This window comes from Trachinotus anak, unplaced genomic scaffold, assembly GCF_046630095.1.
Source record: "Trachinotus anak isolate AG129_WGS33_773 ecotype Australia unplaced genomic scaffold, CSIRO_AGI_Tana_v1 ptg000016l, whole genome shotgun sequence".
Taxonomy (NCBI): Eukaryota; Metazoa; Chordata; class Actinopteri; order Carangiformes; family Carangidae; genus Trachinotus; species Trachinotus anak.
In genome coordinates this window covers 1,084,579-1,096,819 of record NW_027273867.1, presented here as the reverse complement: position 1 = coordinate 1,096,819, position 12,241 = coordinate 1,084,579, and the positions used below count along the sequence as shown (strand labels likewise).

Here is a 12,241-nt window from a genome sequence, read left to right as displayed (position 1 = left end):
CATTATTTTGATGGTGATTTTAATGGATCAGTTTCTTTGCTTGTGTTTTTCTTTCATGTTTCTTATTTCAACATTTCATCCTATTTGTTTCTGTGGTTAAAGGATTTATCGTCCATGTGTTATAAATAAAGTTGGTTTAAAAAAATAAGCCCAGCGAAAGTTCAGTCAGACTCTCTCGTCTTTTCCTAAGTCCTTATGACCTCTCCTTCATTGCTTTCCTTGACCTAATGACGTTTTCCATTGAGGAAAGGAGAAGTGGTTAGGAAAGGAGATGACTTAGACTCATCGATCTGCAGCCGTTTAAGACTCCGCCCCTGAAGATACCGGCAGCTCACGTTGACCATCACGTCAAGTGTACTCATGTGAAGTCAACCTGTTGACTTTAAATGGGAAACAGCTGTATCAGCTGATCTCTGAAGAATCCAAACCTGGCGAAGATGGCGGCAATGGTGGTGAAGACAACTCCCATGATCCCATGCTACTTTATGACATCATCAAACGGTGTCTTTTGTTCTTGTTTTGATTGAGAGACCCCTAGAGGCAAAAGTTACACACTGTGCCTCAAACAGACACACTGAAAAACCTCGGGTGTTTCTGACCAGTGACACAAAACAACACACAGCTGTTCTCCGACCTTCTCACTGTGGACTCTGAGGGGATCAACACATTAAAGTAGAGGACAATTATCATGTGAGCCCCTGGGGGCCTCTGAACTGGAACCAGTGTCCTGACCCTGCACTGTTGATATTGTTGTTCTGGGTCAGTTTGGTGGAGGTCACTCATTGATGATGTCACTCTGCTCTCAAATCACCTGGGGTCTGACGTGGATATTTCAGGGACAGTAGGAAGATTGAAATCCCTTCAATGTTTGCTCTGTGTTCTGTAAATAATCCATGAATTAGTTTCCACTGAACCTGAACTGCTTGTTGTTTCAGCCACGTTCACAAAGACATTTTGTGTTTGGTCATTTATTTAATACACTGTGTACAAAAGATTCAACTGAAAATATGATCAAAAATCATGAGGGTGGAGACGACAACACAAAACATGACATTCTTACAGTCCCACAAGAGACACAGGTCATAGTTTTCACAGAAAACGTTCAGTATGAGGGACCACAGTTCATCAACCACCTGACTAACCCCCCCCCCCCCCCCCCCCCCCCCGGTGGAGCCCAGGAGGCACAGGCAGGCCACCACACCTCTGACTTATGATTGTTGTGCCACACACATGTCAAGCTGACACACAACACACTCACACACACGCACGCGCGCGCGCACACACACACACACACACACACACACACACACACACACACACACTGCTTCATTCTCAGGGAGGGAGGAATAAAGTTTGGAGATTCAAACACCTTGTCCCACTGAGTCACAGCTGACATCATCCAATCAGAGGAGAGTCTGACTGAGCAGTGATGTCATCAACAGGTGAGGTGTGGGTCTGTTTCAGTCTCACGATTAAAATGATGACAATAAAAACACATCAGTCTCCAGTGCTGCTCCCTCAGGTGAGTCAGTCACCTGACCAGTGCTTTGCTCACAGGATGCTCTTCTGGAGGTCAGCAGGTCAGACTTGTTCCCGTGTTAGCAGTGGCGGCGGCGGCGTCTAGTGTCCATGCTGCGGGTGCTGGTTGTGCTGGTTGTTAGCGGGGTGGTTGGGGGGCAGTGGGGGTCCATTCACCCCGGGGTGATAAAAAGCACAGTTGCTCTCGTACCTGCAGCTTCCCTTCATCATGAAATGTCGACACACAGGCCTCTTGGACATGTCTGACAGGAGGAGACACGACAGAGTCACAACCACGACACACACACATACAGGTTCTTCTGAGGACCAACACACCCCTCCCACATACCGTTCATGTTGTTGTGTCCTCCTCTGGGGCCCCCTCGTCCTCGGCCCCTGAAGCCTGGCTCCCCTCCTCCTCGGCCCCGGCCTCCTCGGTGGAAGTGACCCCCTCTGTGGGGCCCTCCTCTCATGGAGTCATCTCCCCAGTAGCTGCCGTTGTCTCCCCGGCCCTGGCCCGGCGGCGGTCCCATCATGCGTGGGCCTCCCCCAGCGTTGAAAGGTGGTCCATGGTTGTGAGGGGGTGGGGGATGGTTGAAGCGGGGACCGCCAGGTGGGTTGTTGGGGGGGTAGCCTCCGTTCATGGGCATCTGCATGTGCATGTTCATGTTGTTCATGTTGTTCATGCTGTTCATGTTGTTCATGCCTGGACCGTGGCCCAGCAGACCCTGGTTGACTGGACACAGACAGGGACAGGTTAAAACAGGGGGGAGGACCAGGATCTGGACAGGTGGACGTCAAGGACATCATCATTTACCTGGTGGAGGTCCTCCCTGGTTCTGGTTCTGGGTCTGCTGCAGGGAGCCCAGCAGCTGTTTGATCTTGTCTGAGAAGTCCGGCTGCTTGATCAGGTCCTCAGTGGACTGGTTCCCAGAAGCCCCCTGGTGACAGACAAGCTGTTATTACACATCTCACCTGGAAGAAAACCAAATCAGACAAACCCCTCCCTCTGGTCATGTGACTGTACCATGATGGATGACAGCAGCTCCTGGACATTGACGGAGGGGGTCGTGGGGTTGCTGATGGTGTTGGTGGCCTGTGGGCTGCGGGAGCTGTTGCTCAGGTTGACCATGAGATTGGCGAGGACTGGCGGCAGCTTGGAGCTCTCGCTCTGGGCCATGGCGCTGCCCTGCTGGGACGTGGTGTCCATGGGCTCCACGTAACCATCATCCAGCATCGAGGAGTCCTGGCAGCAGCAGGTGAGATCACACACTGTATTTCATAATTTGTGTGTGTGAGTATGTGTGTGTGCGTGCGTGCGTGCATGTATGCGCACTGCAAAAATAGCCCTACTAAAAAGAAGCCAAACATTCTTTAATTTAATCAAAATGTCTTGTATTGAGGAACAAAATCTGCCACTGGGGTAAAGTCAATTTTGTTTGACTGGAATTCTTAAAATTAGCAAAAAGTTGCAGCCACAAAACAGAAAAACCTGAAGTCTTGTCGTTTCATAGGATTCTTAAATTGAGACACTGTGTTCTTACTCCTAAAATATGGAAAACAATCTTGTTCCTCTGATGGTTATATTATGTTAAACAGTGATATAGTTTATGACTGGTTCAGATTAGCTCATTATTAGCTGGAATATTTAATTAAGACAGTGTTAGATTATTTTTTTCTTTTTAGACAAAACATCAGACAAATTTCTAGGAAAGTGTATGTGTCTGTGTGTGTGTGTGTGTGTGTGTGCTAACCTCGTCCAGAGGGATGAGACGGGGGGGCATGGGTTCATAAGGCTCTGGGTCTGGTTCATGTGGACTGTCAGGCACACTAGTGATAAAAGGAGGAGATTGTTAAGACACAGAGCAGCTGTCATCATGACGTCAGGGGGTGAAGTCATAAACAGGTCATGCAGAAGGTGTCTGACATCCCACCTCTCTTTGCTGAGGAAGATCTCCTGCAGTATTCCCATCTCACGATCCCTCTGGGTGAGCTTTTCTGTGCTGTTGGCCCCGGGTGTGACCAGGCTGCCGGCCAGGGTCAGGGGCCTCGGGGGGGTCCAGGGGACCCTCTCCTCCATGGTGTCGTGGGAGAGCCGACGGGCCATCTCAAAGGTCTGCCTGTCCATCATCAGTTCACGCTTGGCAGCCTCACCAAAGTCCTTGATCTTGTTGACGTTTACTATGAAGAAAGAGTGATGATGTCATTAACCCAGCAACCCTCTGACATGCTCAGAGGGGCTGAGAGCTCACAGGCCTCACCTCTCTCTGTCTCGTCCAGGTCGAAGTAGAAGTAGTGTTTGAGATGCTCCTCCTCGGCCCAGTGAACCGTCTTCTTCTTCTTGCCCTTCTTGGTCAGGCTCTCTTCTTCTCCTCGCGGCTCTGCCAGAGCATTGGGTTTTTCACCTGCACGAGAACACACACTGAGAACTCGCTTGTCTCCACCCAACACAAGGCCTCCCTCATCATCGAGACCTGCACCTACCGCTGTCAGGGGCCTCGGGATCCTCAGAGGGAACGGGGGTCCCAGGCTGCTCCGGCTCCTGGTTTTCATCAGTGGGAGTGGAGGAAGCAGCAGTTTCTGGAGACGACGGTTTAGCAGAAGAAGAGTACGCAGAGGGTTTGCTGTCAAATGGACTCGCCTGAGGACAGAAGAGTGAGAGGGAGAGGACTGGTTTTAATCTGGATTGGATGAGTAGATGATGGTAGGTCCTGGCTCTGGAGGAGAAGTTAGACTCAGCTGATTTCCTCTGGGGACGGACAGAGACTAGAGACACACTGAACATCAGTCAGTACCTTGTTGGATGTGGGGGACACAGCCTTGGTATTTGCTGGAGCACCAGTACTGGGCTTCTTCTTCTTGATCTTGATCCCGGGGACAGGAGCGGAGTTCAGAGCGTCAAGGAAGCCGGTGCACTCCATGGCTGCAGACAGAGAGACACAGGTGAGCACGGGGCTGATGGACCTCTCACCTGTTGAGCTCAGCTCTGCAGAGATGCTGGACTCACGCTGGGCTGGGATGATCTTCACTTTGATCTCTTTGGCAGAGTTGGAGGGTGTGTTCAGAGGTTTGTACTTCTTCTCCAGGGGTGGAGCGTCTGACGGTCCAGAGCTGCAGAGACCAAAATGTAGAAACAAATATCAGCCACCTGAGGGGGGGGCAGAGAATGGCTGCATCAGCACACACTGACGGGTTCAGTACCTGGGTCTCTTCAGGACTGGCGGCTTGATGTTGTACTTGTCACCCAGCTGTGGGGCTGTGGGGGTCTTCTTGGCAGGGGTGGGGTTGGGGGTGTCCATCTCCAGTCCTACAGATATTACATACAGAGCTTCAGTGAAGTGTCAGTGTCAGACTAAGACACACCTGAGCTCGTCACGTGACTCACCTATGGAGCGGATCTTGGCATGGCTAGGAGCATGAGCTTTAGGCTTCTCCTTCTTCTTCTCCTCCTCTGTGCTCTTCTCCTTCACGTCCCGCAGCGGCAGCTTGCTCTCCTCCCTCTTCTTCTTCTTCTCTGCAGATGAACACAAGTGTTTCAGTGCCTTTAGAACACATAGACACACACAAACACACACAGACAGACACAAAGCAAAACGATGTGTGTACCAGCAGGAGAGTTGCTGCTGCTCGACACACTCTGGGAGCGGATGGTCGCCATCCAGCCATCGACCAGCACAGATGCCAACTTCCTCAGCTCTGAGGAGAAAAGACACGAGAGATTAGGTTTAGGTTAAGGTTAGGGTTAGGCACGCAGTTGTGATGGTTAAGTTTAGGGTAAGGGGCTAGGGAATGCATTATGTCAATGAGTGTCCCCACAAAGTACAAGTCTGTGTGTGTGTGTGTGTGTGTGTGTGTCTGTGTCTCTGTGTGAGTGAGAGTGTGTGTGTGTCTGTGTGTGTGTGTCTCTGTGTGAGTGTGTGAGTGAGTGAGTGAGTGAGTGAGTGAGTGAGTGAGTGAGTGTGTGTGTGTGTGTGTGTGTGTGTACTTGTACTTGCTACATAGTAAGGACCAAAAAAAGTATTTTACACAGAGTGAGGACATTTTGGGAAAGTGAGGACATTTTGGCCGGTCCTCACTTTTTGAGACACCTTAGAATCACATTTTGAGGGTTAAGACTTGGTTTTAGAGTTATGGTTAGAATTAGGTTTAGGTTAAGGTTAGGGTTAGGCACTCAGTTGTGATGGTTAAGTTTAGGGTAAGGGGCTAGGGAATGCATTATGTCAATGAGTGTCCCCACAAAGTACAAGTCTGTGTGTGTGTGTGTGTGTGTGTGTGTGTGTGTGTCTGTGTCTCTGTGTGAGTGAGTGTGTGTGTCTCTCTGTGACAGAGCTGAGAGGTGAGCTCACCCTCGGTCTCTGCGCTCTTGCTCAGCTGCTTCACCAGCTTCGCTGTGTTGTTCTGAAAGAAAAAGGCAGGTTGAGTGTCTGCAGCTGTTTGTCATCCTGCAGCTGTTTCCTGTTGGGGGGTGAGGGGTGGGCAGTACCTGTTTCAGGTGGTCCACTTTGAGAGGCAGTTTTTGCAGTGTGAGCAGGATGAGCTGCAGCAGGGGGGTGTTGTTGGTGGTCTTGGAGTAGGTGAGCCAGGAGTTGAGCAGCCTGTAGCCCCCAACTCTGATGAACCTAACGAAGGAACACAGGTTAATAAAGGTTGTCTCATTAGAGTGTCTGTGTACTGCTCTTCGTTAACAGTGACAGCCCCTGGGGTTAGACTACATGAACTGAGGGCCAGGTCTCATTAGTGTCTGTGCTCACTGTCACTCAAGTGTATCTAAAGCTCAGGTGTTCCAACGGTTCGAGAGTGGGACCAAGACTTTGCTGGTCTAGAACGAAGAACTGTTTACATCAGGGGCCAACAAGACCAGCTGAAACTCTGTGAGCCCTTTTGAAACAGATGTAGTGTAGCGTCTTCTGCTTCAGACCAGAACTAGAACCGGGTTTGTGTTGGTCACATATTATATAAATGGAAACAATTACAGCAGTGACAGTGTCAATTTGTTTCGACCTGGTGACCTTTGAGTGAAACAGAGCATCATGGGAAACTGTGGACAGACATCAGTGGACCTGGTACTGACTCAGGTTAGGGTTGTGAACGATAAACCGATGCGACTGGATATTCGGCCGTAGCTGCCTAGCTGATATTAGCATGAGTGATAAACAAGGGACGACCATGGATGTATTCTAAAACCTGGACACCGCTCAGCCTTGCAGCCAGTTGTTTCCAGTGGCCACTTGTGGTATTGCAGTGAAAAATCCCCCTGCGGCACAAAAAGCATTTTTCCCATAGACCGCGATAGTAAAAGAGAGGCCTGTAAAACTTTTAACAGGACACCTCCAGCTGTGCACACAGCCAAATATCAATCTTTCTAATGTATATTTTTAAGCCATGGGGTTTTCATCTGTGTAAAAGTTTTTCAAAGATCAGAAAAAGCCCAGAAAAGTCTTATTTCTCTGAGTGACGTCACCACTGTGTACGTGCACTCTATCCGCGGTCCCGCTGTGTCTCGAGAACGAGCATGGTTGCTAGGTTACTGCTAGCGTCGTCAGGACGAGAACAAGTTAGTGTGAACAGTGAATAAACGACACAAAGGCGAGTTTTCTTCTACACACATCAAGGTTCATTGATTTTGTGGGGTTTTTATTTGTCACTTCTTACACTTTTTTCAGGAATGTAATTGTTTTTAATCGATATATTCGTCGCATAACTGGATTAACTAAGACGCCGATATGATTTTTCATAGCTTCCTCTGTAACAGTTTCTTTAGGTATTTTAATTTAAGTCATTGAGCTTCTTTGGGATCGTTTCTGTGATGTGTGAGCAGCAGTGTCTCATCCTGACTGGAGTTCACCAGCTTGTCATCCGCTCACAACAACCACCTTATTATTTTATAGATGAATGACCTTCACTGTGTCAGCGGGTTCAAATGATAACTGGCTCCGACCTGTAACCCGGTTATAGAACAGGACTGAGCAGGACCAGCTGCACTAAACACCGCAAGCTTTTCCTTAACGTCTGACTTAAGGTTTCCTTAAAACAAAAACTGCTACACAAATCACCCTTAAGTCTTCTCCTTATGGTTTCGTTATATGTTCACTTACGTATTTAAGGCTTTCTCTTATCTTAGTCTTAAACTTAAGGAATCACATTAAGTCAGTTGAACCTTAGAGACCAAACTAAGGTAAAAACTAAAGGTTCAACATGATGAGATCATGGTGATAAATGAAGAAGAGTGTTTCAGACCAGGAGAGACCTGAACCACGAGGACCTGGTTCTACATCAGGTCTAGGATTTGGATCTCTCCTCTTTCCTCAGCTCACTGATACTCTGCAGTTTGATCACATGATCTCTCCAGTCAGGTGTAGTCAAGGTGTTTCATGGCTTTCATGTCTTTCACAGTTGTAAATTATTCAACTTTTTCCTTAACTAAGGAAACCTTTAAGAGATTCTGGGCAACATCTTTAACCAACACCTCAACTAAGGAGAAATTAAACTTTAAGTGTCATATTTAAGTAGGAAACTTAAGGTGTTTTGTGATCTGGAGTGAAGTGGATTTAGTTCTCTTGGTATTGACACTAATGAGGACCAGGACCTGCTTGATGACAGGACACAGAGCTCAGCGCAGACTTACCGGTTCAGAACATCATGGGACTTAGTCTGCAGCAGGATGTTCAGGTACATACACCTGCTGACCATCTTGGTAGAGGCTTTCATCAGGCTGCAGTGACACAGAACACAGGTGTTAGGAGGTCCTCCAGCTGGCTCAGCTGGCTCTACTTAAAGGGTTAACACTTCCTCACCTGAACACCTTGGGGACTCCCTCCAGGCTACGCAGCTCTCCATCCTTCCCCAGCAGAGCCTCCACACCCTTCAAAATCTCTCTGGGGTCCACGGGTCCACCCGCCATACCTGAAACACACACGTCAGACCATCAGCACACACCAGCCACACGTATAGTGTCACGTACAGGTAACTTCCTGAGTTTGATCAAATTCATCACAGGGCTGTTTGTTGACGACTGTTTGCCTGCCATATATGAAAGGGGGCTCCACCTTCAGACCTCCACCGCTCCAAAACCAACACCATCAAGGTTCAAAAGCAGATCCACATCAAACCACATGAGTCTGACTGAGCTCACCACCAAGTTCCATCCAGATCCCATAGTGACTCAATCTGTCAGTCCATCAACATGAGGTCCCACAGACACACAACACCAGAACCAGAACATCCACACCAAAGCCAGCCCCAGAGGTCTCATCAGATCCACTGAGGGTCTGAGCAGCAGCACATTCCTCAAGCTGCTTAACACCCCTGGTTACAAAGTGGAGGTCCAGCAGTGGACCCAGCTGAGCCACTGCCCACTGTTATTTGATACAAAGCCGGGAGGGAGACCCCCTCACACTGAGGCTCTCTCAGCTCTGAGGACAGGCAGCAGTCACACACACAGGGCTGCACAGCTCCGGTGCTGCCTCAGAGCTGAGGTGTTTGTGGGCAGTTTACTGGGGCCGCCCTGACACCAGCTGATCAGGGAGGAGCCAGGAGCCTGTCTCTCTTACAGTCTGAGGTTATGTTCATTCTTGTGTGTGAGGCAGCAGTTTGTGATTAAAGAGGCAGCAGCAAAGCAAACAATGAAGTGGCACATTTATAAAACTGATGCACAAAAGGTTTCACATTGACTGTAATCCACTTCCTTTATTCACCAAAGTCTTTACTTTATTTAACTTCTTCCCTCATCATATCAAAACAAAAGTATAACTGGGTATTGACCTTTACAATTAGTATATATTCAATATCTATCACTGGTTCATTTTACATGTTATATCTATGGATCAAAGACAAAACAAGGTCAACGGTTTTTCACTGGAGTAGCCAAAGAGAAATTATTTTAACATATTCCTGATAATTACTGATCAACTTTTTAATACCATGTCTGTCACCATCATTCACAGTTACTCAACAATGGATGGAAACAAAACAATCAATAATGTCTTGTAAAGATCTATTTTCACAAACATGGCCCCTGGTGAGAGGATGAATGGTAGAAATTCAGATTATACACATCAGCACATTAACCCTTGGTTGGAAACTGTATGAAGTATGAAATGCTTGAAAACTGTAGTTAGTTTGTTAAACACTGTATCTGAACATGTGTCTCTCTGACTGAGGGACCAGTATGTTAATGACATCACTGTCACAGGTACTGTCAGCCACTTACTGCCACCTACAGGCTGTTTACACACTGGCACTGCTCTGTCTGTGTGCTTACACAACACAAAAACACACTACAAACTAATACAACTGTTGAGCAACATCACATAACAGTGGCCTGACCTGTCACTTGGTCATATAATCTAATGTGATCCAAACAAACACACTTAGTCAGCTGGCCTCATGACTGTCTTCACTGTTATGATTCATGAAATGATCAAGGTCTTATCAATAACCTTCACATTATTCATTATATAACTATTTGTTTGGACTTGTAAGCATGCACTCTTTCTCCATGTTTATGAATGTTATACTGAAACAGTCTTTGTGCTAATTCATCATCTCATGTACAGAGCCGTCAGTTCTGGTGGAAATCAATCCACTGGAAATGTCATGATGTGAGGAATCAGTTCAGTCTTACCCGCGTAACTGTTGTAGTAGAAGTTTTATATAGTCTCAGACCTCCGTAACACTGCAAATAACAACTCCTGCAAATGTCACAATTGTTACACATATACACAAAGTCAGTGTTAAACATGCCCTGGTTCCTGGTTCAGTGGGGGAAAGAAGATTACTTGTTTTCACTCTGTGGTGTTATACATTACATCTCAGACAACCTGACTGTCCTCAATAACCAGGCCTCCTACTGAATATATACTTATTTTTTATAAAGGTTGCGCAACAACAGACTTGACTACAAATACAGCACCAAGGTATATTCATCAAGGAGACACAGATTGAATCCAATAACACTGTTAAACGCCCTCGGTTATATAAGAGCAGCGCACGCAGCCTATAAAAGGCTGGAGTTTAACCTGACATCTGTCATAGCTGAGTACAGGCCTGCTCCTGCGGCTGAGCTGCCCGACAAAAGGGAGGGCGCTGGAGGCTGACTGCTAATCAGAGCCCTCCCTCCGTTAACCACTTCGACGACGGCAAACCAAACTCTGCACCAACAACAATGGCTTTCATAGCAGAGACCGTAGAGACTGATAGAAAAACAAGGCGACCAGCACCGGATATCTATCGAATCGTCGCGTATGGCGGTCAGACAATGCGCTGGACTGACACCAGCCTGAACTTGTTCTGCATTTACGTTTAGTGAAGTAAAAAGTCCAAAATGCTGCTTCGAGAACATTGTTAGCCCCCGGAGTTGTCCGAGGACGAAAAGCAAACTAGTCCACCATTTTTGACAATCCCGACTGTTTGTGCTTCGAAAGACCACTTCGCTTGAGTCATCCTGCAATCTTTATCCACAGATTGCCGAGTACATGGTGCGGGCTTTCGGGAAGTCCCTGTGCTATAATTATCAACATTTCAACACACACACAGTGCTTCATAAAATATGTCCACAATCCTCAAACTAATGCAATCTTTATGTGTAGATTGCGGTGGGTGTTTGTTCCGTGGAGCAGCCCCTACAAAGCAGATCTAGCAGGCAAAAAGTCCGATTTCATAATCTTTCCATGCCCACGGCAATCTTTATGAGTAGATTGCTTATGGTTATTTTTGCGAATTTACTGGCTATATTTTGTTTTATTGGTACAATTCGCCCAGTCTCACACACAAAGAAACGGAGCTTTGTAGCTCCGTCCACTTTCCTGTGTGAGCTCATACTATCACATTGTCTATTTTCAAATTGTTTGCCAAGAACAAAGCTAACTCGCGGTGCCTGCTAGCCAGCTACCGCTAGCTAGCCTTTTATCTACGGCTATTTTCATTTGATTAATTTCGATTCAATTTAACTTCAAAATCAACTTACTATTGACACTATAGATCCTCAGCGTCTCGGGTATATTTTTGTGTGCCTTTCATGCACTTATATCTCTTTTTTCATAAATTTTATGTCGTCAACCTTCATGGTTTAATATCAACTGAAAGACTTCTTATGGGTGGGGCTGTGGTAGCTAAAAGCTAGCCTTTCCTTCAGGAACAAACTGGAGGCAAAAATAGAAATCAAATGTCCATTACTTGAAGAAAAAAATATGATTTTGAGTAGAGTTGTTCAAAGTCCTCGACGGTTCAGTCTTCGGCAAAGCGAATTCATACCTGAAAAACACACAAAAGAACAAAATTTAAATTTCGATTGACAAATTTCGTCGTCTTTCGTCTATATCGAAATCTTTAGTTTTTTCTCATTACATTTAGTTGGAATGTCGCATTATACACGGTCAAAATGTTGAAATTAAGGCTTGTTGTCTTTCTGACTTCACTTACCTCTGACCAAATCCAGGAATGAGTTGCGGAGGAGGGACTTCATTTTTATACTGCGTGACGTTTTTTACGTCACGGACAGCGTTATTCTCGCTTATCGTTGAAACAAAATGGCGGATAACCGACCTTCAGTGCCCAGTCAAGGACATAATGGCGTATCTCACAGTTTGGAAACTATGAATCTGAATTACTCCATAAATTCGCCTTTAAAGTGTTGTGTTTTGGTAAAATTGGGGAGACGCCATAGAACAGCGACGCATTTTGATGAAATATCTGGATTGTAGTGATTATTTGATATATAAATCCA

At 46.7% G+C, this 12,241-nt stretch overlaps 1 protein-coding gene across 2 annotated transcripts; it reads right to left on the bottom strand.

Annotated features, from left to right (window-relative positions):
* Positions 1-952: 952 nt before the first annotated feature.
* ppp1r10 (protein phosphatase 1, regulatory subunit 10) lies at positions 953-11,975 on the bottom strand. 2 transcript variants are annotated; one of them, XM_071501154.1, is made up of 19 exons: positions 11,938-11,975; positions 11,483-11,769; positions 8,313-8,421; positions 8,144-8,230; positions 6,002-6,137; positions 5,865-5,916; positions 5,125-5,214; positions 4,904-5,032; positions 4,720-4,825; positions 4,526-4,629; positions 4,314-4,441; positions 4,003-4,159; positions 3,780-3,923; positions 3,453-3,699; positions 3,273-3,348; positions 2,546-2,764; positions 2,336-2,459; positions 1,868-2,254; positions 953-1,781 (listed from the first exon to the last, which is right to left on the bottom strand). In XM_071501154.1, the coding sequence occupies exons 3-19, from the start codon at positions 8,417-8,419 to the stop codon at positions 1,621-1,623; spliced, it is 2,454 nt and encodes an 817-aa protein (XP_071357255.1). In that variant the 5' UTR covers positions 8,420-8,421; positions 11,483-11,769; positions 11,938-11,975; the 3' UTR covers positions 953-1,620. The 2 variants fall into 2 exon arrangements, with proteins under 2 accessions (XP_071357255.1, XP_071357257.1); XM_071501156.1 differs by having other exon boundaries at positions 11,692-11,769; positions 11,938-11,952.
* Positions 11,976-12,241: the final 266 nt, after the last annotated feature.

Excerpts from the sequence above, each read along its gene's own strand:
- ppp1r10 (XM_071501154.1), bottom strand. The coding sequence starts at position 8,419 with ATGGCGGGTGGACCCGTGGACCCCAGAGAGATTTTGAAGGGTGTGGAG. Across the intron at positions 3,700-3,779 it reads CCTGGACGAGACAGAGAGAG|TAAACGTCAACAAGATCAAG; the intron begins GTGAGGCCTGTG and ends CTTTCTTCATAG. Across the intron at positions 3,349-3,452 it reads ATCTTCCTCAGCAAAGAGAG|TGTGCCTGACAGTCCACATG; the intron begins GTGGGATGTCAG and ends TTTTATCACTAG.